At 42.7% G+C, this 23,594-nt stretch overlaps 1 protein-coding gene across 2 annotated transcripts in view; it reads right to left on the bottom strand.

Annotated features, from left to right (window-relative positions):
* RIMS4 (regulating synaptic membrane exocytosis 4) overlaps positions 1 to 21,762 on the bottom strand; it is an 87,311-nt gene extending 65,549 nt beyond the window's left edge. For both annotated transcript variants that reach the window (XM_044440316.1, XM_044440315.1), the window contains exon 1: positions 21,666 to 21,762. In XM_044440316.1, the coding sequence (XP_044296251.1) occupies positions 21,666 to 21,762 (97 nt within the window). The remainder of the gene's footprint in view (positions 1 to 21,665) is intronic.
* Between the last annotated feature and the right edge of the window lie 1,832 nt (positions 21,763 to 23,594).

The raw sequence follows: 23,594 nt of genomic DNA on the forward strand, positions 1-23,594 counted from the left end.
ATAGGACCTACCCTCTGCTAAGTGGACATAGGATTGCGGTCTAAGGTTGCAATGTGATACCCAGTTTCCTGGGAATAAGAACTCAATGGAACTTACTTGAAAGCAGATATATAGAATACTATTTAGGTAGAAGCAAGTTCTGCTTCTGTTTTGGATCTGTTCCCAAATAACTGTACTAGGAGTTGTAGCCTTGGAAACAAGGAAGGGAGAAATAAAAATATTTTAATGAGAAATAGTTACTATTTCTTTCTTCTTATTTTTGAATAACAGATATAGGTTGAATGCATCTCATAAAATACTACTTTATCACAGCCTTGCAAATGAACTAATGTAACAGATGTTAAGAAATCTTCTCTCTCCCTCGTTTATAAATAAGTATGGGAAAAATAGCAGATACAGCAGAAAGGGCCCTTACAATAGATGACAACTGCACACATGGAGAAAATCCATTATCATAATACAAGAAAACAAACACCATCAACTATGTATGCACCTAGATGGTGCATCACTACACAAAAGAAGGACCTGGAAGGACCGTGTTGCATGCCAAAAGTAGCAATGGTGGTTGATTTATTTATAGGTGCACCTAAAACATTGATTAAGACACAAATAAAAGCAGGACAGAGCTGTGCGTAAGAGAGGGCGCTGTGAAGCTGATCCTAGCCAAAAGCCACAGGGCTTATGTAGGGAGCAAATGGCCGTGCAATTAATGATGCCGACAAAGAACTGACACCTTGTGCTTTAGCAGCCCCTGCAAAATCAGTACCCCGACAAGCTGCATATGGAAACAGTATCCTCAGAACAACCTATGGGCAGAGCAGAGAAACTGGATGTGCACAATGAAGGAATCATTTGTCTTACACCAAATAATGTTCTTATAATTAAGTGCTTCAGCAGAAGAGATGCAGGTGCCAAATGGTGCTGATACACTGTAGGTGTCCAGCTAGGGTCAAAAATGAAGGTTGCTTTAAAGGAGGAGTGGACAAAGGGTGGCCATCTGGATTTATTAATTTATTAATCTGTGGCCTACAACTTTTTTCATCCCTCACCATGAGCTATGTTGACTAGACCTAATGGGAATTGTAGGCCAAAATATCTGGAGTTGCCCACTCTTCTTCAAAACCCTGAAGAAAGGAGAATTACCAGATTTTTTAAAACTACCTCTGTCCGTCCATCCATCCACCCTTGTGGGTGTTGTAGGAACCAGCATTGCTTCTGGATACCCAGACAGCAAGTATAGCTGGGTGGTCTTTTCTGCTGACTCCATAACCATTGCTGGAGTGTGAAGACTTAGTTGCTATCATATATGGCAGAGCGAGATCTGCAATGTGCATTATATGGGCCTGCCCATGAAGACAGGCTGGAACACTGCTGGTCCAGAACACTGCTGCCCTGCTACTGACCTGTGGAAGTTAAGACAATCCTGAAAGTAAGTGTCCAATTCAAAATGATGGATTTTACCTAGAAAGTCCTAAAATGTCTTTGCCATGGGTATGTGAGGGACATTGTCTTCTCCCATATGGTCCACCACAAACTTTAAAAACAAGCAGAGAGCCTTGGCTATTGGGCAGTATATGAATGAATGAATGAATGAATGAATGAATGAATGAAATAAACAATTGATAAGCCCCACTAATGAGCCTCACTTGGGGCTTGCCAGCGATAGTCCCAGTAGATGAATGTCTACTCCAAGGTGGTTCATTTAATTTTTACTCAGGCAAGGCCTTTTCTGTTCTGGCAGGCTTTGCGGTGTTTAGCCATGTATGTGTTTTTGCTGCTGGCTTGTGTTGTCTTGCCAGCTCATTTTTCAAAATTAGGTTTATGTCTAAATTTAATGGGTTTAAGGATTGTATTTTTTAATTTATGTTGCAAACCATTAAAAAGCAGTCAGCAAATCCCTGAAATAGTAATAAACCCAGTGGGAGTTCTGGCAGTAAATACACAGCAAAGTATTAATGCAAAAACCAGTGTGAACAAAAGGAAGTTTACAGTGTGATAAATAGGTGGTAAGAGCATGTACAGTTCTGATCAGATCAAAAGGAGGTTGGTGAAAGGTAGCCCACCTTGGGATCATTTCTTAAAGGTATATGATGAAGGGCAGCTGCCGAATTCCCTGTTCTATCTTTCTGCCCTCCTTTGCATGTGGTCAGGTGAAGTCCCAGCAGCTCACAGCCATGCCAAAAGGCTCCTTTGGATTACTGTGTCATTTTCCCATCAGTCTTTTGGGGGAGGAATGTACAGTCATGGAAGCCTGTGCCGATATCAAAGCGCAAGGCAGGGTACCATGGGATCTGCACGTTGCCATGGAAATGTCCTCATACAGAGCAGCGTTTTGACACAGGCCGTTTCATTGCAGGCAGCATCAATATGGCTGGCATCAAGTTGCCTCTAGAGTTCACCACGATTACTGCAGCAGCTGGCAGCCAATTCAAGCGGCTGTCTGGCGATTGGATGCTGACCAAGCTGGCAGCACTGTGCTCGAAAGCATGCGAGGAGGGGTTTTTTGAAGGAGCAATCTCATAAATCACCCTGCGATCCAGCACCTATTATCTGCAAGAACAAACATCAGTTTGCACACCTGCCCCCAGAGTAATTTGCTCTCGTTTTCTAATCATTCAAATGCAGTTATGGCCATGACTGTCAAACTCCTGAAGGCACCGTGAGAGTGGGGGGAGAGTGGACAATATACCCAAGCGCAGCACTCACCATGTGTGCATTTTGTCCCACAGGCCGGCTTTAAGGATAGGCATGAACGGGCACCTGCCGAGGGCCTGCATCCCAGTGGGGGGACGTGAGCAAAAGCCTTGTGGGCTTGCTCCTCCTCTTCATCACTGCTGTCTGCTTGTTCACTGGGCTCCCTTTCTCTGGCCCGAGCAACAGTGGTGGTGCGGAGGAAGGTGGAATGGTGCCTGCCTGCACACCGGACTTCTCTCAGGCAAATAAGTGGTGGAGAAAGAGGATGAGGAGCAATAATGGACGCAGCAACAGAGGGGAGAAGGGGGGAGGGCATGGAGGGCATCTCACTAAGAGAACCAGCAAAAATCTGGACCAGCACTGGCCCAGCCCCTTTCACCTAGAGGCGGGAAGTTCTGGGGACCCTTTCCTTTCCTTTCCTTTCCTTTCCTTTCCTTTCCTTTCCTTTCCTTTCCTTGGTTTTGCTTCCTTGTGGAAAACACGCACTGGATACTCCTGGCATTTTAAGGGCTGATTTATAAACCTGCCAGTTAAGCAAGGCAGAATAAAGCATGCACACTAAGAGAGAGCAGACGTAGCCTTTTAAAGTTGCATCAGAGCCTCAGAAGCTCCCACTTGTTGCCTTGCTTCTCAGCTCCCACTTGCAGCTGGCTGCCAAACTCACCCTTGTTTCTCTGTCACTGCCAGAAGGTCACTTCCAAGTGCTCCTTCACTCCCCAAATAGGAATGAGGGTAGTGTATTTGTTCAGTAGCCACCAGCCATCAGTGCTCGAAGAAGCAACTTCTAGTTATTTTTTAAAATACACATTGAGAATTATGTTCATCTCTGAAACATAATACTCAGATGTCCTGGAATCAATCAGCTCCTTTTCCTTGTAGTGGTGATGGGCTTTGATCAGTGATTTCCTCTTTTTTTTTTTCTTTTCACTCTTAAATGTCATTCATTTCATTTTAATATTTCACATTTAAAAAAGAAAAAAGAAAGAAAATTCATAATGAAAGCACCTTCAGTATAGGAATTGCATGATTTACAGCAAAGTCCCATGCTGCTTTACCTTGGAGAATGTTCCATTCAACTCAATAAGATTACTTCTACGTAGAAATGGAAAAGACTGCTCGGTGACTTACAGCTGAAAAGCTACTGCAACTGTCTCAACCTTACAGGACAGTTGTCAGGCTACCGTGATTGAATCTGACGTGACTAAAATGGCCAGAAATCAGTTAAAGAAAGAGGACACTGGAATGCATTGGGCTGCCAGGACTGTTCATTAAAAAAGGCAATCAAATGCAAGACAGCAATTGCAGGCTAGACAGCGAGACTGGGAACAGCTCCTGAGCAAAATCTACACTAGAGCTCCTTTTGTGCATCGGGGGCCATGCTGGTTTTTCTGCAAAATGAAACCACTGCAGTGGCAGCACATGCTAATGAATACAGCACAGTAGGCACCATGTTTTAAATGTGATTGAATGTCACACACAAAAGCAATCATGAACAAGTAGGAGGAGTTTCCTTCTTTTACTCAGCTGACAGCATGCACACCTTCGGCAGCGTACAGCAATGGATGTCTGAAAAGAACTTACATGGTAATTCAGAGCTTGCACAGTAGAAGGTAGCCACAAAAACCCAAACAAACAAACATCTACAGGCAAGGAAGAAGGAGAAGGATTGGGTGGGAGAGCACCCTCGAAGCTTCAAGCTTCTTCTCCGGTTCTTTTCATGACGTTGGCATGCCAATGGCTGAAGGGCCCCCATTCACCCCAGCGCCTGCTTCCTCTCTCATCACTCTTCCTTTTTAAGAAGAATGCCCAATAAAATGATCTGTCACCCCTCCACTCCTGCACCCATTTGCTCCTCCTCATCTCATTCCCTGCTCTTTTCGCAGCAGCTGCATGGGCCTGGGCCCATTTTGCTTGGCAGCCCCTGCACCAGAGCAAGTGAGAAAAGAAGGGATTGGGGATGGGGTTCTCCTCTCCACAAAGCCCATTGAAAGCAGTGTAAATTAAGAACATGGAATGGAAGGAGGAGGAGGAAAAGATGGGGTAGTGAAAGCTTTGAAACTACTCCCACCAAGTAGTACATTAAGTAGTACATTAAGAGTTGTAATGGTGCTAGGTTGAAACATGCATAGCTCCTGGAAACAGCATGCACCAGAAGCAATTTATAAAAGTGGCCCAGAAAATGATGGACTATTGAAGGAGAAATAGTGTGAGACCGGCTTGGGTTGTGCATGGGTGATGCACCAGGAGCTGGGCATTACAATGCAGTAAACAATCCTGACGTAGGCCGGAGCCTGCAGTGATGCTACCCATTAAAGTTAATAGCATGGGTTTTGTGGGCACAGTGGTCTGTACCTGTTTAAGTCAGCTTCTCATCCATTTAAAATAGACTAGCTCATTTATATAGCACTTTAGTCAATTTGTATAGTAGCCAGCTTTTGCAAGATCATGCAAGGGATTTCTGGTCTTGTAATGGCACAGTGGCTCAGATCTCTTAAAAATGTCCTCATAAGTGGAGATAAAGCATCTAACTATGTTATATTCTTTTCAGCATCAGGCAAAACCCTTTTTATTTTCCAGCTATTTTAATGTTTAATTGATCTTAACTTGGGTTTTAGTATATTAACTGTGCTGTGGTGTTTGTCTTATTTTACTCATTTATTGTAAGCCATCCTGAAACATTTGTAAGGAACAGATTAGAAAAATTTTTAATAAATAGATAAATAATAAACTAAACTGAGTGCATTTTGCAAAGCTGCTGTCCTAAATTTACCTACTGAAAGGTGAGCAACTTTGTCCTGCAACTCTCATCAGCTTTGACCAACAGAACCAATTGAGAGGCATGATGTTCAGAAGCCTAGATCAGGAGGAAATGCTAGAGACTTTTAGTAAAGGGACAGCATATAAAAACATTAAAAATAAATAAATAAATGAGCTGAAATTGCAAAAGGAAAAAAATGCATTATCTAGCAGGTGCTTTGGCTGATGTGTTTTGCTGGTCAAAAAACCATAGGAAATCCTCTCACTGGTTTCATTGGGCTGGATCCTACTTTCTTATCAGTCAAATTAAAATGGTGCACATCTTCTAGGAGAGGCATCTTTTGTATGCTTGATAATGGGCATGGATGATAATTTACTGTTTCTTCAGTTAGCTGCAATCCTTGCTCAATGGTTTTTGATGACTAAATGATGTTTTGTGAATATTTGAGGACACCCTTAAATGCTAGGAAGAAAGCTGAGTGAAGTAAACACAAGTCTGAGGTTTGAATCCAACAGAACCTGAGAACCTCAGGGAGCTTCCAGTGAATATAGCTTGCTTTAGAAGGCACCTATCCTCTTTCACAGATTGCCTGGGTGTACAGAGAGCACAAAAAATTCAAGAGGCCTCCAATGATCACTGATTCAAAAGTAAACTAAACTCTATAGTGAAGCTCTTGAAACTTCTCAGTGCTAATGTTCATGGGGAGGGCATAAAATTTATCCTAGGAATGGTGCAAAAGAACTTGGTTATCATAATCAGTTTCTCTCTCTCAGCTATTTTGCAATTATAGAATATAAGCCTTCTATATCATTTCTTTGGAATAATCTTATATTTATGTTCAACAGTGAATAATTTTGGATTTAAGCAGCCTTTCTCTTCCAAAATAGAGGGGGAAAACAAAATAATTTAAAACAGACCCTATGGATTCTATCCAGGACTTTCAAGGGAAAGACATGTATATAATGATAAAATAATGTGAGAAAGAGGATATACAATCTGGAGTAAAGGTCAGGGCTTGTAAGATGAACATCACAGAAAGATTGCTGAGATGTGGAAGCTGCTTCAGCATTGCTATAATATGAAACATTTATTTTCTGAGGAAAAACATGCATTCAGATCCTTCCATCACAATTAGAGCAAAGGTAGCTGTTGAGTTAATTCTGGATTGTCTAGCCATAAGCAACCCAGAGTTTCTCGATTTGGTTGCCAAGAAACAATCCAAGAATTGCACATACCAGGATAGTGAATAGGCAATGGAAGTGGCAGGCACACCCTGCTTGTCACCACAATTCCTCCATTAAACAATTCAGTAACTACCCAAGAAGGTGGAAACTGAGCCAATACCTCCATTTACCCTAAGTTGTTAGAAGAAGTAAACAGCCAGTAAGAACATGGCTGCCTGTATAAACGGAATAAAGGTTTTATTTTAATTTTATGGTAGATACGGTGGTTTGCTATCTTGCATACAGGTCCTTGAAACTGTTAAATAGAAAAGGTGAGATATAATAAACAGATAAATAAGCTGTTGCATTATTGTCTTCTATAATCCACAGATATTTTGATAAGCTTTCTGAAGAACACTGGCAGTGTGTTTCAAGCACAGATTGTTGTCCATTTTTCCAAGTAGGGAAATGCATCCCAAATGAAGGGAATGTGTGCAGAGTAGCTGCTCCCATCAACAGAACCAAAGTAGTTACTGAACATTTTTTCCAGGCATATTAAGATGGCAACATGCACCTCTTTTCTTTGTTTAAAGGATGTTGGCTGGCAGACATGCAAATAGGTCTGAGATGATGATGCAGATTGGTTTTGTGCTATAGAAGGCTTTCTGATGCAGGGGAAACCCGAGACATTCCCTGCTTCCAAGGAGAAGCTTTGTTTGCCTTGTACAGTTGGATTTTTCCTTTGGAAATGTCAGGGATGCGGGTACCAGGGTTGGATGGATGAAAGGGGAAGAGCTCTTTAACCCTCAGCTGCACCTCACTTGTGGCCTGCTGTTTGCAATGGGAGAGCTCCCATCAGAAAAAGTCCCTTTGGCCAGGGCAAACTATGTAACAAGCATCATGTATGGTTTTGCCCCTGTTTGGCTAGGGGTGGGGAACAGCGGGAGGTCCCTCAGAAGGTTTGCTTCTACAGAATCTCTAAGTTGGGCCTGGATTTTCTGCAGAAGAAATTTCCAACTAGATTGCAAACTGCTGAAGCAGGGAACATACGGATGGGACCTCAGCCTCCTCTTGGTGCAGGTAATTGGTAGGGACTAGAGTTGAGGCTCTGAGTATCTACAGAAGGCTTCCCATCTTGTGCAAGACTTCACAGGAACCTACCTTATACCAGGTCAGACTTTTACTCCACCGATCCAGTACTATTAGCACCGCCTTACCCATCCAGTAACCTTGAAATACTTCGGGCTTCCGTTCCCATCAGCCTCCCCCACACTGGCATGGCCAGTGCTAAGGAATGCTGGGAGGTGGAGTCCAAAGCATCTGGAGGGCCCCAAGCTAGAGAAGCCTGCTGCAGTCCGTCTTATAGGATCTCCAGGATGTCGCATGCGTTGTATTTATTCATTATTGCATTTATATCCTGCCTTTGTGTCACTTGCAAGGAACCAAAGCAGCTTACATGGTCCTCCTTTCCATCTGACACTTGCAACAGTCCTGTGAGGTGGGGTGAGAAGACTGGCCCAAAGTCCCTCAGTCTGCTTCATGCTTCAGTGGGGACCAGAACTTGGGCCCCCCACGTCTCAGTCCAGCATCCTAACCACCACACTACGCAGGTTCCCAGCGACTTCTATTACCAACTGATCTTTTTTTTTTTTTTTTGGAACTGGAGCTGACAGGGCATGAACCTCAGAACTTCGGCATACAATGCATCACTCAGTTAGTAAATGAGGGTCTCCTACCATTTCTTCCCCTCTTTCCCTAGTGTAGAACACTTGCTGCAGAGCTTTCCCCTAAGCTCAGGAACTCTGCTGATATACCCTTCAACAGATGCACAGATGGCTGTTAAGTGTCTCGTTGGTGTATATGAATGACTTATTTATTTGAGCTACACGTTGTTTCTGCTCTCCCTTTGCCTGCTTACCTGTAACATGCCTGCGATAATGCACCAGTTCCAATGAACAGACACAGCATCGATTACACAGAGAGAGAGAGGGGGCCTTTCCAAGAGCACCATCCCTGTGCGATACTACTGAAAAGAAGGCTGGTGATGCTGCAGTGGAGCTTGGTGGGTTGCAGCATCCAAAGTGCTGCACAGCTGTTCAGAGAATATAATGCTTCCATTCAAATTGGTTAATTTGTTGAGTGTGTGTGTATTTTTTAAACTGCCCGAAGCAACACTTCAAAGACAGAAATACCAAGTAGAAATCAAGATTGCAATGCTCAGAATCAAAATGTTGGTAATTAAAAGCAGTCAGATGGCAGATTCTGTTTAAATGTCCCACTAATTTCCAGATGTTTCTAATTTGAAAATGTGCACAGAAACAAGAAGATGTTTGCCACTTACTATTACCTTGCCCTATTTATAATTTCCACAGAAGAAACTGCTGGGAGAACCATTAACCCAGTTTAGGGAAGTTGACAACAGTTGATTACAGTTTCTACAGTCAAAAAGTGGAAAAAATAATTGTCCAGGCCCAAAAACTTAGGAAAGATTCCATGCAAGTGGACAATTCTCAGGCCAATAATCTGTATTAGGGTTTGTAGTTCTAAACTGGTTTTATTCCACATAAGAACTGTTGTAACATAATAACTAAGAGAATCAGCTGCAAAATCAGGTTCAAATCCTACTACTGTCATGAACTGTCTAGGGAGCCTTGAGAAGGGACTTTCTGTACCCCACTTTCCCCATATGCCCTATGGGGACAGTATGAACTTACTTTACAAGTTTGCAGTAAGGATTACAGCCAAGTAAAGCACAGGAAATGCTCTGAACACTTTAAAGGGCTATACTGATGCTAAATATTAATTCATGTCGTAGTATTTTAAAATGATTGTTATCATATGTGGTTCAAATCATATTAGTTAACCAATAAACAGAACACAGAACATCTCATGCTTCCCATATAGTTAATGCGGCCAATTCATTGCTTAGACTAGATTCTCTGCAAATAAATTATCCTTCAAACAATTTGCACTATGAAGCTCCTTTTAAAAGAATCAGTTGCACACTTGCATCAAATAACAGATGGAAGATGCCACAGAGCTACAAGATTTCTCCCAGTGTAGAAACCTGACAGAACAAAGGATATCTTTTCTGTTTTATTTTTAAGCTGGGAGAGCAATTGTTTTAAGATAATAAATTTTGCATTGAAATTAATTTTACATGAATTGGAACTGACAGGAGATATTTGCTCCTAGACAGAAACATATCCAGGGACATGTTTATTTAAAATAAATTGACAGTAAAAAGATCCACACAAAAATTTTCTTTGGGGAGAAGTTCTACTTTCTCTATCTGAGCAGAGGGATTTCACACATGCCACTTAAAAGCTTTCCTCAGACTCTTTCCAATTGTTGATGTAAATGACAAGATACCAGCACATTTGAGAGAGTCTGGTGTCAATACAGAAAGGTAGAACAGCTATTACACAGAAACCTTCCTGTGTTTTTGCACCTGTGAATAGTTGCATCCTATTTCAAGCATATTTTCATTCCACCGCCAGCTGTTCTTCCTGCCATCCCTCTCCCCCACACACACACAACTGTCACTTTTCCCAATATTTGGGAATGACATCCCCACTCCACCTTTTAACTTATCCTTCCAATAAAGAAGCTTCTTTTAGTTCAGTATTAATAAGCATGGCTCCCTTAGAGAATTCTTCCTTCTTTTCCACAACTTTAAGCATCTATGGTATGGCCATAAGACTTCTACATATCTGTTTTGGCATCACCCAGTGGCTGTTTCTCTTTGGGAAGAGGTAATAATATAGATAAACTTTGTGACAGAGAGTTCTTTAATATTACTGCCATATCAGTTCTTCCAAACTATCCATAGGTCTCTTGGAACTGAATGCTAGGACTGATTTTCTATGCCATTTTGACAACTAATATACAACTTTTGAAACACTGGAAGTCACCTGCAGTAACACTGTGGGTTGAGGAACTGACAATGCTTTTGAATTTTGAAATGGTGGTTTTTAGGTGTAAGTTACAAATGGACAAATACATGAATATCTGAGCTGCCTTTGTTGAAGACCATGCATAAGTCTCTATTAATAGTAATATATTTTGCTATGCATAAAATATTTAGGGGTATCTAGTGGGAGTGGAGTCCAAAGATAAGCTCTTACTCTCTCAGCTTACATTATCTGGAACATTATCTGGACGAAATTCTGCATATGTTCTGGAACACAAGGTTCTTCTCAAGAGAGTAAACCATACTAGAGACATTTGATTGATGTCACAGAATCTTATTTGGAATTCTGTGTGTCAAGGAGTTGGAGGAAGAGAAAAATAATGATTTTTGCCTTGCTTTTTTTCTTTTGTCCACTTTTCCAAGTAAACACACACGCACACACACGCACACACACAGTACTCATGTACAAGATTGCATAGATGGTGAGCTACTTGTATTCTTAGAATATTTTGCCAGATTTTCTTCAGTTCCATCTCTTCTATATGGACAGGTCCAAAGCACCTTCCTTTTCAATTTAATTTTCCTAGAGCTGGGCTGATATAAGGAAACCTTAACAAAAAGGCCAAGAGTGTCCTAGCATGCTCAAGAGAGGGTCAAACACTGGGTTGGATCCACTGGTATCATTCCAATAACATAACTGCTTCTGTCAGTGCAACCAGGAGGGGACAATTCCAGCTCCCTGCAGCCTCCTGTGTGCCCACAAAATCTGTGCTGGAAAGCTGGAGATGTTCAGGTAGCCAAGAGGGATGCAGTGGAAAGAAAAGAAGGGGCAAGTCCTGCTGCTCTAGAAAATTTCCACTAGCTTGATATTGGATTTAACTCTCTGTCCATTGCTCATGTATCATCTGGCTTAGGGAAGGTTGCAAGATGGGCACAAAGGACTTGAGATTTATGCATTGGCTAAAACTACTCTATCTTGGCTGTGTAGATTGTCGGGCATATCTCATTTCATTGTCTGTTCATTGCTGGAATCAGTTTGTGGAAGAATTTTGTTCCACTTGTGCAAGTCCACGTTAGAGGTAATGGGCATTGGAGCACATGCAAATCTGTACAAATCCCCCCCCACCCCACCCCACCCCACCCCTCCCCGTAAAAGACTGGTCTGCATGTCTGAAGAATTAGCATGGCTTGGACACAGCCAGTTCACTGTAGAATCTGCAGGCTGGGGTCATAGAAATCTTCAAGCATTTGAATCCATTGTAGATTTATCTTACTCCTCTATAGAGCCTTCTTTTTTAGTTTGTCACCTGGTGTATAACATCTTGAGATATGCTAGTAATGCTGCACTCAGTTTGCAGTGCAGTGTTCTGGACTGGTTTCCTTTTCATGGATTATATCAGTTTGTCTCTCTGTCTGTCTGTCTGTCTGTCTGTCTGTCTGTCTGTCTTTCTTTCTTTCTTTCTTTCTTTCTTTCTTTCTTTCTTTCTTTCTTTCTTTCTTTCCAATGCTTGATATAATTGGTTAGTTTTGTCATTGTTGCATAGTTAGCTAGCCTGTTTTTCCAGTCTTTGACAGTTTCTTTCTTTATTATAATAGTTCTGACTAATATATGAAAACCCCTGAGTGGTTCACACTGAAACATAATACAGTGACCTAATAGTAAAGATATAATAATAAATACTTAAAAACATTGAAAAACATTATAGTAGGGTAACAAAAACAGCAGGTCGTAATAAGGCCCCTGTGAATAGCTATGCTTTCAAGAGGCATCTAAAACTTGTCACAGTTTCAGTCTCTTCATGCAGACCTATTGTTCCAAAGAATGAATGCCACCACTGAGAGGGTGTGTTTAGGGTCCTTACCTGTTGACATTGGGTTGGCCATAGAATGACCAACAAGGCCTCCTCTGAAGAACTCAGGGTTTGTGCTATTGATAAGGGAAGACAACCCACCAGGATATTTCATCCTTCCTTGAAAAAACTCATGGCAATATGGCCCTCGTTTTATATTCACAACTAACTTAGCACATCATGATAAGCCACAATGTGTTCATTTACTTGTGGAGGTTTGAGATACATGCCAGCTTGTCCCATTACATGAACCCTGGTGCGATGAATCCAGGTGCCATGGGTTATTGGAGGGTTACAGAACCCTCAGATAACTACAGGAGAATCCATTACGGTATCCTGTGAGTGAGTGTCTTGAGTAAGTGAATTAACTCACAATGGCTTATGATGGTGGCTTATGACGATGTACAAACCAGGTTAGTGAGCAAGAGCAGGGCCTAAGGTATCCAGTTGTATTGTGCACGGTTTTCATCTTAGTGCTCCTCCATCCAAATCAAACATTCTAACCACTGCACCATACTGGCTTTCCAGCTTTGTGACGTCTTAAGAAATGAACATTATTTCATAACCTGTGGAGACTGGATATATTCCCCATTGTAGCACTGTAGACTTCCATGCCACCTTTCTTTGGTGGAATGCATGCATCTGAGGGGTATTCCATGGCCCTCAAATGATAATAGATTAATAAAAATGTGAGAGAATAGTAGCTATTCCACACATATTTTGTGCAGCTGTGGTTTGTGTATCACAAGATTTAATAGCACCAATGGGCTAATGTTGAAAGGCCATTTCAAAGAAGACATCTGCATGCTTATAATCACAACACAAAGTGGTAATTATAATACAAAGTGTATTATCCATTACTGCCTTGCAACTCAATTTAAAATGTGCACACACACACTCACTTTAAAATATACAGTTTAGAATCTTTTCACACTCAAGCATTTACTAAAGCTCATTTTTATATTACAAGAGCTTCTGTGATTGTCATGGCCTACTCCAAAGCATTCTGGGAACTGCTGAATGTGCTAGGCTTTCTGAGAGAGAAGTAGGGGGCAGAAACTAGTGCCTCGAGATGCCTCTTTGGGCAAAGTGTGCCAGGAGAAGTGATCCTTCAGAGAACCAAGATGTTCCCCAGCCTGTCTGCAAGCGAACGGCTAGGTTCCCATTGTGAAAAATCTCCCCATAACAATCAGTTCAAATACTGATTTACACCCTTGTCCTCAAATTATTTTGCCTGGATAATCCTTTCAGCAAAACCCAGATTCAGGCCAAAAAAGAGTGATACTTTTTGGGTAGCCATGTATTCTGAGGATCAGTATTAAACTGGTCATAGATATACCACCTGATTCTAAGAAGGAGAAGGATGAAAGAAGGAGGCATTTGAGGAGCTGTTCAGATTCAAAGGTAAGATGGGGAGCCAAGGCCTTCCAGATGTCCATCAGCAGCAGCATCTGGGCAGCAGACTCAGCAGGCACACAGCTCACTGGGCTACAGTCATCCTCGCTCTGGTGAGGTCCATGGTACTCCTACTTACATTACGGCACTTCTTTCCAAATTTGCACCTCTACATATATATGAAGTAGCACATGGCCATTTTATGCAGATCAGTACCTCTTTGAAGTGCTTCTCCTATTTTCTGCTAAGAGTAATTAATTTTGCTATTTTTCTACAAATGGCCCAATTCTTATTCTTATGTTGCAGTTCCATTAGAATCAAACCCCTTCAGATCTGTTGCCTTTTTTATGTTCATACCACCTTCTTAAAAGAGGCAGTGATATAGCCGGCAATGGACACGGGTATGAGCTGAGGAGCCCCATGTTCAAACCTTAACTGAGCCATGAACACTAAAGTATCTTCCATGGCAGTTCAGAGATAACTCAGATAATACATGTGAAGTACTTTCCAAATTCTGTAAAGCTGCTCACCCAAAACAACAGCTGCTTTCAGTCTTTGTTCTCCAGGGGCTTCTAAGTCACCACATTTAGTCCCCATTTCACTTTCCCTTCACCCCCCCCCACCTCACTTGTTATTTCATCAACCTATTCCAGGAGTACTGAGTGTATTTTGAAATGCCTATTTAAGTATTTGTTTTAGCAATGCCAGCACAATACTTTGTTCTATTAAGTCTTGAGTAGAGTCATAGGGCTTTCCCCCTGCCTTTTACCCAGGACATTCCCAAAGTCTTTCCAGTAGCAAAACCCTTCCAGTTGCAACAGAAGGGATGCAAAGCAGGAGGTGGGTAACTGCTGCTTTAAGAATAGCTACCGCACTGAGATTCATAGGACCTGTCCGTGGTGCTGAACATACTTTGGGGCTAAGATGCAGTACTGTGGCTACCTCCTGAGTGGGAACACTGGCTCACTGGCATTGGAGCTGCTACCCTCTGTTGAGCAGATTGCTTTAAAAGCCATGTGATATGTGGTCTGTCATTAATGAGACTGGCTGCTCAGCCTTCAAAGGAAGGGTCCAATTTGGCTCAGAACTGATGCTTAGCTTCCTTCATGTCATTTTTAATCCTGTCCTGCTGGTAACTGCTGGGCATCTTCAAGGAGATGTGAGAAGGACTCACCAAGATTTATGCTCTTGACTTGACAGAGATAGAAGTTATGAGATGGATTTGTGAGGATTACTCAGCTGTGAAATCACTTTCTTTACCAGAAAGTCTGGCTTTCCTAAAGGCTTCTCTATAGCCTGGCATAGGTTTAGGTACACACTGACTCCATTCCATCAAATGGAGGACAATGGAAAAACTGCAGTGTCTCTACAAAACTAGTAGGGCAGATTTGCAAACGCCATCACTCAAAAAAGATGGCATTGCAAGGTCAAGACATGACGGCAATGAAATGGGTGATGGAAGAAAATTATGGAATTGAGTTATTACATTGGGGAAGGGAGCTATGCAGCAAGACATAGTTTTGTGAGGCCTCTCCTGAAACATCAAGTTACAATTAACTCTTTTGAAGGTTAGCACTAAGGTTACTAGTGCAACAGCCAGGCACCTCAGGAATATTACGCTTCATACCTAGAATTTTCTGCTTTTATATTTTGAAAAATGTCAAGGACCTTTACTTACAAAAGTAACAGAGAAATCCAGTGTTTGACTCAATTGTCTGAAAGGAAGTTGACTGTCTCCTGGTTTCCATGGCACAGGGGCTTTTCAAAAAAGTGCAATTACTTAACAAATTAGCTTTAAAACGTTATATAAGTTCTATTCTTTCACATTAGCTTACAATGGTCTCCACTGGGCAAAATCTATGGGAAATATCTGCAAAAAATTGAACTAGATATGATGGCATTTACAGTGATTGCTAGGCTCCATTTGATTGAGCATCTGTGTACTGAATTCATCACGTTCTGTAGCTGATGTCATTTCATGTAGATTCACCCACAGATAACAAGATTTCTTCCTGTCTTCAGAAGAACAGTTCAGGAACCAGGAGATAAATATCCTCTCTATTCTTTGACCAGCTTAGACCCGTATTTGCATGCAGTAGGCAACTTCTGCAGGTCAACTGTAGGATTCATATTCTTAGGATTCACGCTAGGTTTGATTTTAAGAGAAACCTGCAGCTTGATTTTGTCCATGGTGGGCCCCTCTCTTGCTGTCCTCCAGGTCACTGATTTATTTTATTTTATTTTATTTCTTAATATACTTTTAATAGGTAAATATTTTTCATTTTTTAAACTTGGAGGCTGGCATGCTATAAAGTAAAGAGCTGCTTTCCAGTGTCATCTTTGTGTTTCAAAGGATGGTTTATGTTTTGATTCTTGGACAAGTTACTTTTCTTTTGGCCTCACCAGAAGTGGTCGTTTCTGGCCATCTGTGCCTAGCATTTCACATATTGTATGAATGGGCAATCCCCTCAAAGAAACCATTTTGTGACAGTGGCCATGTCACCCTCCCAGAATTCACAATATGCCCACAAGTCCAAAAACAGCAGGAAGCCCTGAAAATCTTGAACAGCAACAACTTCTTAGGGTGAATCAGTAGGATGGCTTTCAGCTTTTCCCCACAGAAGTATTCCTTGTATTATGGATGTAATGTAGATTCCCATAACTTTGAAAAGAAGGCAAACCCAACTCTTAAACGTAAAAAACAAGGAATATTTTCCTTGCCCAAACTTCTATTCAGAGTGTTAGCCTTTGGTACACCCAAATATTGAACACCCACATTCAACCCACGTAAAATGACTTGCTGTATCTGAACACAACAGCCTTGTGTTTTCTCCTGATTATAGACGACTGCCTTTAAAGTGGGTGAAGATGAAGTGATGCAAACCTCAACCTGTGAGGAGATGAAAAATGATTATTTTGTGAATGCAATGCAACTGGTGATCCGATTCAGACCTAGCTAGACAATTTAGTTCTCACTGGAGCCCACACCACGCTATCATCTTCTTTAGAAGGGATAGATATATGGGGAAACTTTAGTCACCTTAACCTCAGCCTGCCTCCTACTTCTGCTGTTGGAACTTCAACTGGTCTCCCCTTTTGCTGGGATAAAAAGAAAACTCTTCGCCACCACTTTGCCACAGTTCCAGGGAATTAAGCCACTCATCTTTTCGCATCCCCACAAGCCATTTCCACTGGGTAAACTTTGCCCACCCTTTTCTTTTTGATCACAAGACTTGTCTGAATGAGAGCTGGAAATTTGTTGCAAGTCAAACTAGACCATCCTTGACCTAGAAAGAGCAAGGTTCTGACCCACCATAGGGAAGGTTCATAAGCTCTCCTTACGCTCTCCTACTTTATGGAATGAGCAGGCAACATTTTTGCTTAGGAGCTGTAGGTGCTAACTACAGAAGTGAGAAACAAGAAACAAAGCCTTGTCAATTTCATCCCCCTCCCCCATCACACACAATCAATTTCACTTCCCCTCCCCACCAATATCTGCAATGTGTAGGATACTGTATATATACATGCACATGATTTTCTTCTTCACTTTCCTGTCCACTACAGTTTCACAACAAAAACCATGTAAATAAGCAAGACAGGGAGAGATGGAAGCTCATCGTATTTTGAAAAATCAAAACCATCATGTCATCCCTGTAAGGAAGGTTAGGTTGACATGAGGTGATGCTGGGCTAGCTTCGTGGGTAAGCAGGAATTTGCATCCATATCTAAACTGATATCTATTCAGTGTACCACACCAGTCTTCACACATTAACGGTAGTAGTTCATGGTAACAATTTATTTTGTTCAGGCCTATCTAATCACTCAAAATTAATTTAAGGGGCCCAGTGATAGCTATCTGAAAGATCAGATCCTAACCTTGAGTCTTCTGTTCCAAGCTGAACATTTTCATTGTTTGAGCTAGAAATTATTTCTCTTGGCATTTGCAAGTGTTTGAATCCAACTGCTTTAAAAACTCACTAGAGAGGATCAGGGCACATTTATACCAACTATTGTGCAAATGGTTTGTACTTCTATGTCCCACGGATGACTTACACAATTCATTCTTCCTCTCATGTCTTTTCTCAATTAATGTTCCGTGTCCAGATTTTCAACAGATACTTAATCTTAGCATGACACTTCTTATGCTTGTTTGTTTGTGTAGGTGTTCTATAACATTACTAATCTGGGCCATTACACAGCCACTTCTTTCACTACTTAAGATTATTTCCACAATTTTCCTTTTCTTAAAATAAGACTACGTGCATTTCCACCTAGCCAACTCTCCAGGAAGCATCAGTTGCTCCCCACTATTATATAATTCATTCTGCTTTGTTTGTTAACTTTTTTGATGTTGCATGGCCTCCGTAAATTCTGAATCAATCACATACGAACAGTGAAAAGCTATCACTTCACGGGTACTGGGATGCAACAATATGGTGCATTGTGTAGAAAACAGAGGACAGGGAGGCATTTTCCTCCTTCATTCTTCATACTGGAATGCTGAGATAATCCTGTGAAACTGATTGATGGGAGAATCAGGACAGATAAAAAGAAGTACTTCTTCATCCAACATGAAATTAAGTCAGGGAATTTATTTCCACAAGATGTAGAGCTGGCCACCAATTCAGAGGGCTCCAGAAGGGGACTGGATGAATTCTTAGAAGATACGAATACTGTCGGCTGCTAGTCCTGGTGGCTATGTGCTACTTCCAGTATCAGTGGGCTCCTATATACCTGTGTATACCGGGGGGGAACATGACCAGCAGCAGGCTTTTGCACTCATGTCCTATTGTGGGTCACCATCCTCTAGATAAAAAGCCCAGCCCTTTTTGGATGTTATTTATTCATTTAAACAACTTATATGCTGCCCCCTTCGCATAAGCCTCGGGGAGGCTTCCAATCACAATCTCTGTCTTTCTCCCACTTTCAGCTCAGATTCAAGAAAAGCAGGATGGAGAATGTTCTCACCATAGATCCAAAGAAAACACTATTAGTAAACCGTTCTGAGCGAACTATGCTAATTGAATTATATAGAAATGCTTTGCATATAAAATAAAATAGAGAAGGAGGGGTATGATTTGATGAATTTCATGAACTATACAAAGCAAAATAGCCTTGCCATTAAGTGGAAACTGAAGAAGGAGTTGCAGCCAGAGCTGTCTCATGCCTGTGCTGTAGGATATCAGTGTTTGAAATTTTAAAGTTGATTTTAGTTGATTGATAAGGCATTCATGCCTCTCTCAGACCTTCCTCCTTTTTGTCCTACCTAGCAAAAAGGTTCTCCTTTTCAAAATCAATAAGCACTGGATTCCCTGATACGCTACATTCAGTCATAGCAAAATGTTATTTTAACCCATTAAGGGTGCAGTGCTGTGCATGCATGTCCCACAGCACCTCGCATTACCAGCCAGCATGCTGGTGGGGGAGTGCTGGAAGTTAGAGCTTTTCTGTCTAAACATGCACAGAATTGCAGCCCGATATGTTTACCTGGCTTTATGCCTCATTGACTTCAGTAGATATGACTTTTAACCTGCACACATGAATGTCCTTGAAATGTATTAAATTGATCAGCCTCCACAAGATGAAGCTGCTTCTTCTTATTGTTGCTGTTATTGTTGCTGTGATGATTTTATCTATTAATTCTGCTCAGATTTTTTTTCTTAGAGCAATGAAGTTTGCCATGAAGGCCCAGATAGTATTTGCCTTGTTTTTTCCTCAGAGCAATGCTGACATTTACAATCCTTGGACAGAAAGTACAATCAGAGAGGGCTTTTTTGGTCAAATTTAAACTTTTCCCTTTTGTTACTTTATCCAGAAGGCTGAGGAGCTTAATAGAAGGATTAAGATTTCCACCGCGCTTTTATAAATACATTGACTTCAGTGTAAATCAGGGACTTCATTTGATTATGCGTAAGAATGATTCTTTAATCCCATGCACACTAATTCAGGAGTCTAACCCACTATGCCTAACAATAAATGCACATGTGCAGTGGGCCGCAGCTGACAGATTGCTCAAGGGAGTTGGGCAGTTTAAATGGGGTGCCATCAGCCACTCATATCGAGTCAAGCAACTATTGAATCATTCGGTCCATGTGTTCTCCTGAAGGCCATGCAGAGGTCCCAGACTTGGTCCATCTTGCACTGGTCCTAGAAGCTAACAGCAGCAAATACAGCACTGGCATTCCTCTCTCAAGATACAGGGCAAGAGGTGAAAGAAACACACACACACACAAAGAACAAGCATTTTACCCACTCACATTACACAACCACAGCAACTTCTCCTGCTGCTTGTCTCCAGCCCTGTTCATGTCCTACTTCACTCCGTCCATCTACCTCCATGGATATTGAACCCAGTCGCTGCCCATGTGCTCCTTTTGATATCACTGCCCTCGCCCTCTCCCCCAAAGTGCCCTTGGCCCATGCAACATTCAGTCTGTTGCACTTCCTCCATCAACAGCCAATTCCTTTAATGTCATGCAAGCCCTTCACACATCACCCAGGTGGAGAAAGGCTCTCACAGGATGGAGAGGGAGGACACTCCATCACTGGCAGCATAAAGAAAATATAAACCATCCATCTCTTTGGTTCCATTCATGATCATTTCCACAGCTGGAATCATGTGGGAGGCTGAAGCATGGAAGGTAGAAGAGACTCCACAGAAGTGAGTCCTGAGCACCATGAGGTGCCCAGGGGTGAGTGGCTCGCTCTTCTACACCCCCCACCTCCCTCTCTGCATCCTTCCTCACAACATCTCTTTGCTGTCATGTATTCTGCTCTTATTTATTTATTTATTTAGAAAATTTCTATGCCGCCCCATTTGCCGAAGCCTCGGGGCGGCTCACAAAACATCAATTAAAATATAATACACTAAAAATATAAAACGAATGAACAATGTAAAATAAGTTGCCCTGGCCAAAGAATAAAATAAGCAAATAATATTAGCAATTAAAATTAGCAATTATTCTCATCTGGGAGGAGAGATGACAGGCGTAATTCAGGAGTTGAACTCAAATGTAACCCTGCGCTGTATAACAAACCTCCCCCCACCACCCCAACCTCCTTTTCCATGGACCTCTCCACATCTGGAGCTCAGGCAGGCACCGGCCCTGTGTTATTTCCAGCTCCCTCTGCCACATCTTTATTTCAGTAAGCCTTGCTTGATCGGTATTCTGTTTTTGTGCATATCCTGCGTTTAATATTGTGTTTTAATATTGTCTTTACCTCTTGCTTCTCTATTGTTGTCCACCACTCTGGAATCTGTATAGATGTGTAACACATAGAACAGAGACTTAACAAATTCATGGAGAAGAGAGCCAACCATGGCTACAAGTCCTGATGGACCTACACTACCTCCAGGATCAGAGGTGGTGTGCTAGTGTGCACCAGCTGCTGGAGAACATGGGCAGGAAGTTGCTCTCGCTTTCCTGTTCGGCTTTGGGTATCCTGTGGCCAACTAGTTGGCCACTGTGAGAACGAAAGAGAATCTGGCTGAACTGGATGGACCTTTCTATCTTCTTCAGCGTTGTTCTCTTTATGTTCTTAAATGTTGTAAATAAATAAATCTGGCACACACACCTCCCAGATGTGTTGGACTACAATAGATGGATGATGGAGGTTGCAGTCCAACACATCTGGGAGTTGCTAGGCTGTGGGAAGGCTGCTATAGACTGCTAGTGAAAGGAGGGTCTATGGCAGGCATGCTTTTTATTCTCTCCAAGATAAACCTCCCGTCCTTTGCTTCACTCTTGCTATTAACCCCTTTGCTGCTTCCTCCAGTGTATCTACACCCCATTTCTCCAGCCTCCCCCCTTTCCCCAAACGGTGTTGGATCCGACACGTCCCCTTCCCTTCCCCTCCCCACTCTCCCTAACGGCTCCACACCCGAGCCTTACCCGCGTCTTCCTCGTCGAAGCTGTTCATGCAAGGGAAGTAAATGGCCAGGGCCTCGAAGGAGGCGGACAGGCTGAGGCGACTCTGCGAACGCTCCATGAAAAGTCCGGAGCCGGGGGCGCCGCTGCCGGGGGCTTCGGCCGCAGCCTGCGGCTTGGCCAGCTTCGACGCCCCATTCTTCACTCGGAGCACAGCCCGCGGCGTCTTGGCTGCTGTGTGGGGGCCTCAGGGAGGCGAGAGATGGGATGAAAGAGGTAGAAATGCGCCGTGAGGAACGGGGGTCAGCGGAACAGGAAAATAATGGGCTTGGACCCGCACCCTGCAGAGAGGAGTGAGGGAGAAAAGAGGTGATGCTGAGAAGGGAAAGAGCGCAGGAGATGCTGGTGGTATCCAAGGGAGAAAGGCTGCTGCTGGTACCCAATCGAGAAAGGATTCTATGAGAAGGGATGCTGTCAGGAGACCTGCTTCTTCCAGCTGCTGCTGCTGCTGTTGTTTGGGAAGCGACAGAAGGGTACTGCAGCTGCTATCACCCTGCGGGAAGGATACACGCTGGTGCTGCCCCCGATGCAGATGTTGGGATGGATGCCGCCGCCTCTGCAGCTCCAGGTAGCCTGGGCGCTTCCGCTGCTCCAAGCGAGAGAACCACTTGCTGCTGCTCGCCCGTTCTCCCCGGACGCCCTTGGCTCCCTGGCCACGGAGCCGCGCCTGGCTCGGCTCGCTCTAGTCCCCCGCCACCGGGCTGCACTCCTTGCGGCTGCTCCTCTCTCAATGGTCCTTCATTCAGCCCAGAGCCGAGGGCGGGGGCTGCCGTGAAGTCATTCTTGGAGGGCCGCGCAGCCAATCAAGAGCCGGGTGGTGAAATGAGGTGGGGGAGAGAGGGGAGGGGAAGACCTGCTCTAAAAGGGGCCGAGCTGCTAAGCAGGGCTGGCGGCGGTGGCGGAGAGAAAAGCGAGGGAGCATGCGCTTTCTCTCCCTTTGGGAGCTGTCAACCCATCGCTACAAACTCCCAAGGTTTGTCTCCAGAACATAGCACAGGGGGTGTTAAAATAAAAGGCCCTGAAATTCTGTTGCCAGGTGTACAGGATGTCTGCAGAAAAGTAAACCTCTGTACATGTTAAGGGCAGAGTCTGCAGTTCAAGAGCGCACACCTGCTTTGCACAAAGTTTAATATTTCAGTCTCTGGCCTCTCCAGGCAGGGCTGGAAAAACTCCTGCTTGAAACCTTGGAAAGCTGCTGCCAGTTAGTGGTGACAAGACCGGGTCAGGTGGACCAACAGTAATGATTTAGAAACTAAGCAATATGCAAATACCAACTCAAGCTACTTACTGCTTGGTGGGGAAGAACAATAACATCATTATTTAAAATGTGGTTTTGATTTTATGCAAAGTATAACTCAGATGATTTGCTGGCACATAACAATAAGGATCATCTCCAACTTACGAGGGTGACCCTATGAATGAAAGCCTTCCGAAATCTGTCCATGACAGCTCCATTCAGCTCCTATGCTTGAGTATTTTCCTTATTCTTCTTCCTTAAATGATTTCCAAATACAACCATATTCAGTTAATGATTGAGACCGCAGCACCCATAAAGACTTGTATAACATTTACGATAAAAGATTCTTTACATTTATTTGCTATCAGAGCAGCTTAATCCTACGTCTGCACAACCGTTGCAAGATAAAATGCATAATGTTCTTTTTAAAAAGTTAGGTCGTTGCCGCTTTCTTACTCTGTGTGTTTTCACAAATTTAAACATATTGTTTGAGAGGTGACCAACCAACTGCACAGTACATATATCCATGTCTTGCATCATCAGAAGCATACACTCAAACAGTGGCTGGGAGAAGGAAGAGGAGAGCAGACTTGATATAATAAAATATGAGAACCACGCAATTAACTCTTGTTTAGTATGGCAATGAAGTAGTAGAA

Source organism: Varanus komodoensis, unplaced genomic scaffold (genome assembly GCF_004798865.1).
Source record: "Varanus komodoensis strain SLA01 unplaced genomic scaffold, ASM479886v1 scaffold37, whole genome shotgun sequence".
Lineage (NCBI taxonomy): Eukaryota > Metazoa > Chordata > Lepidosauria > Squamata > Varanidae > Varanus > Varanus komodoensis.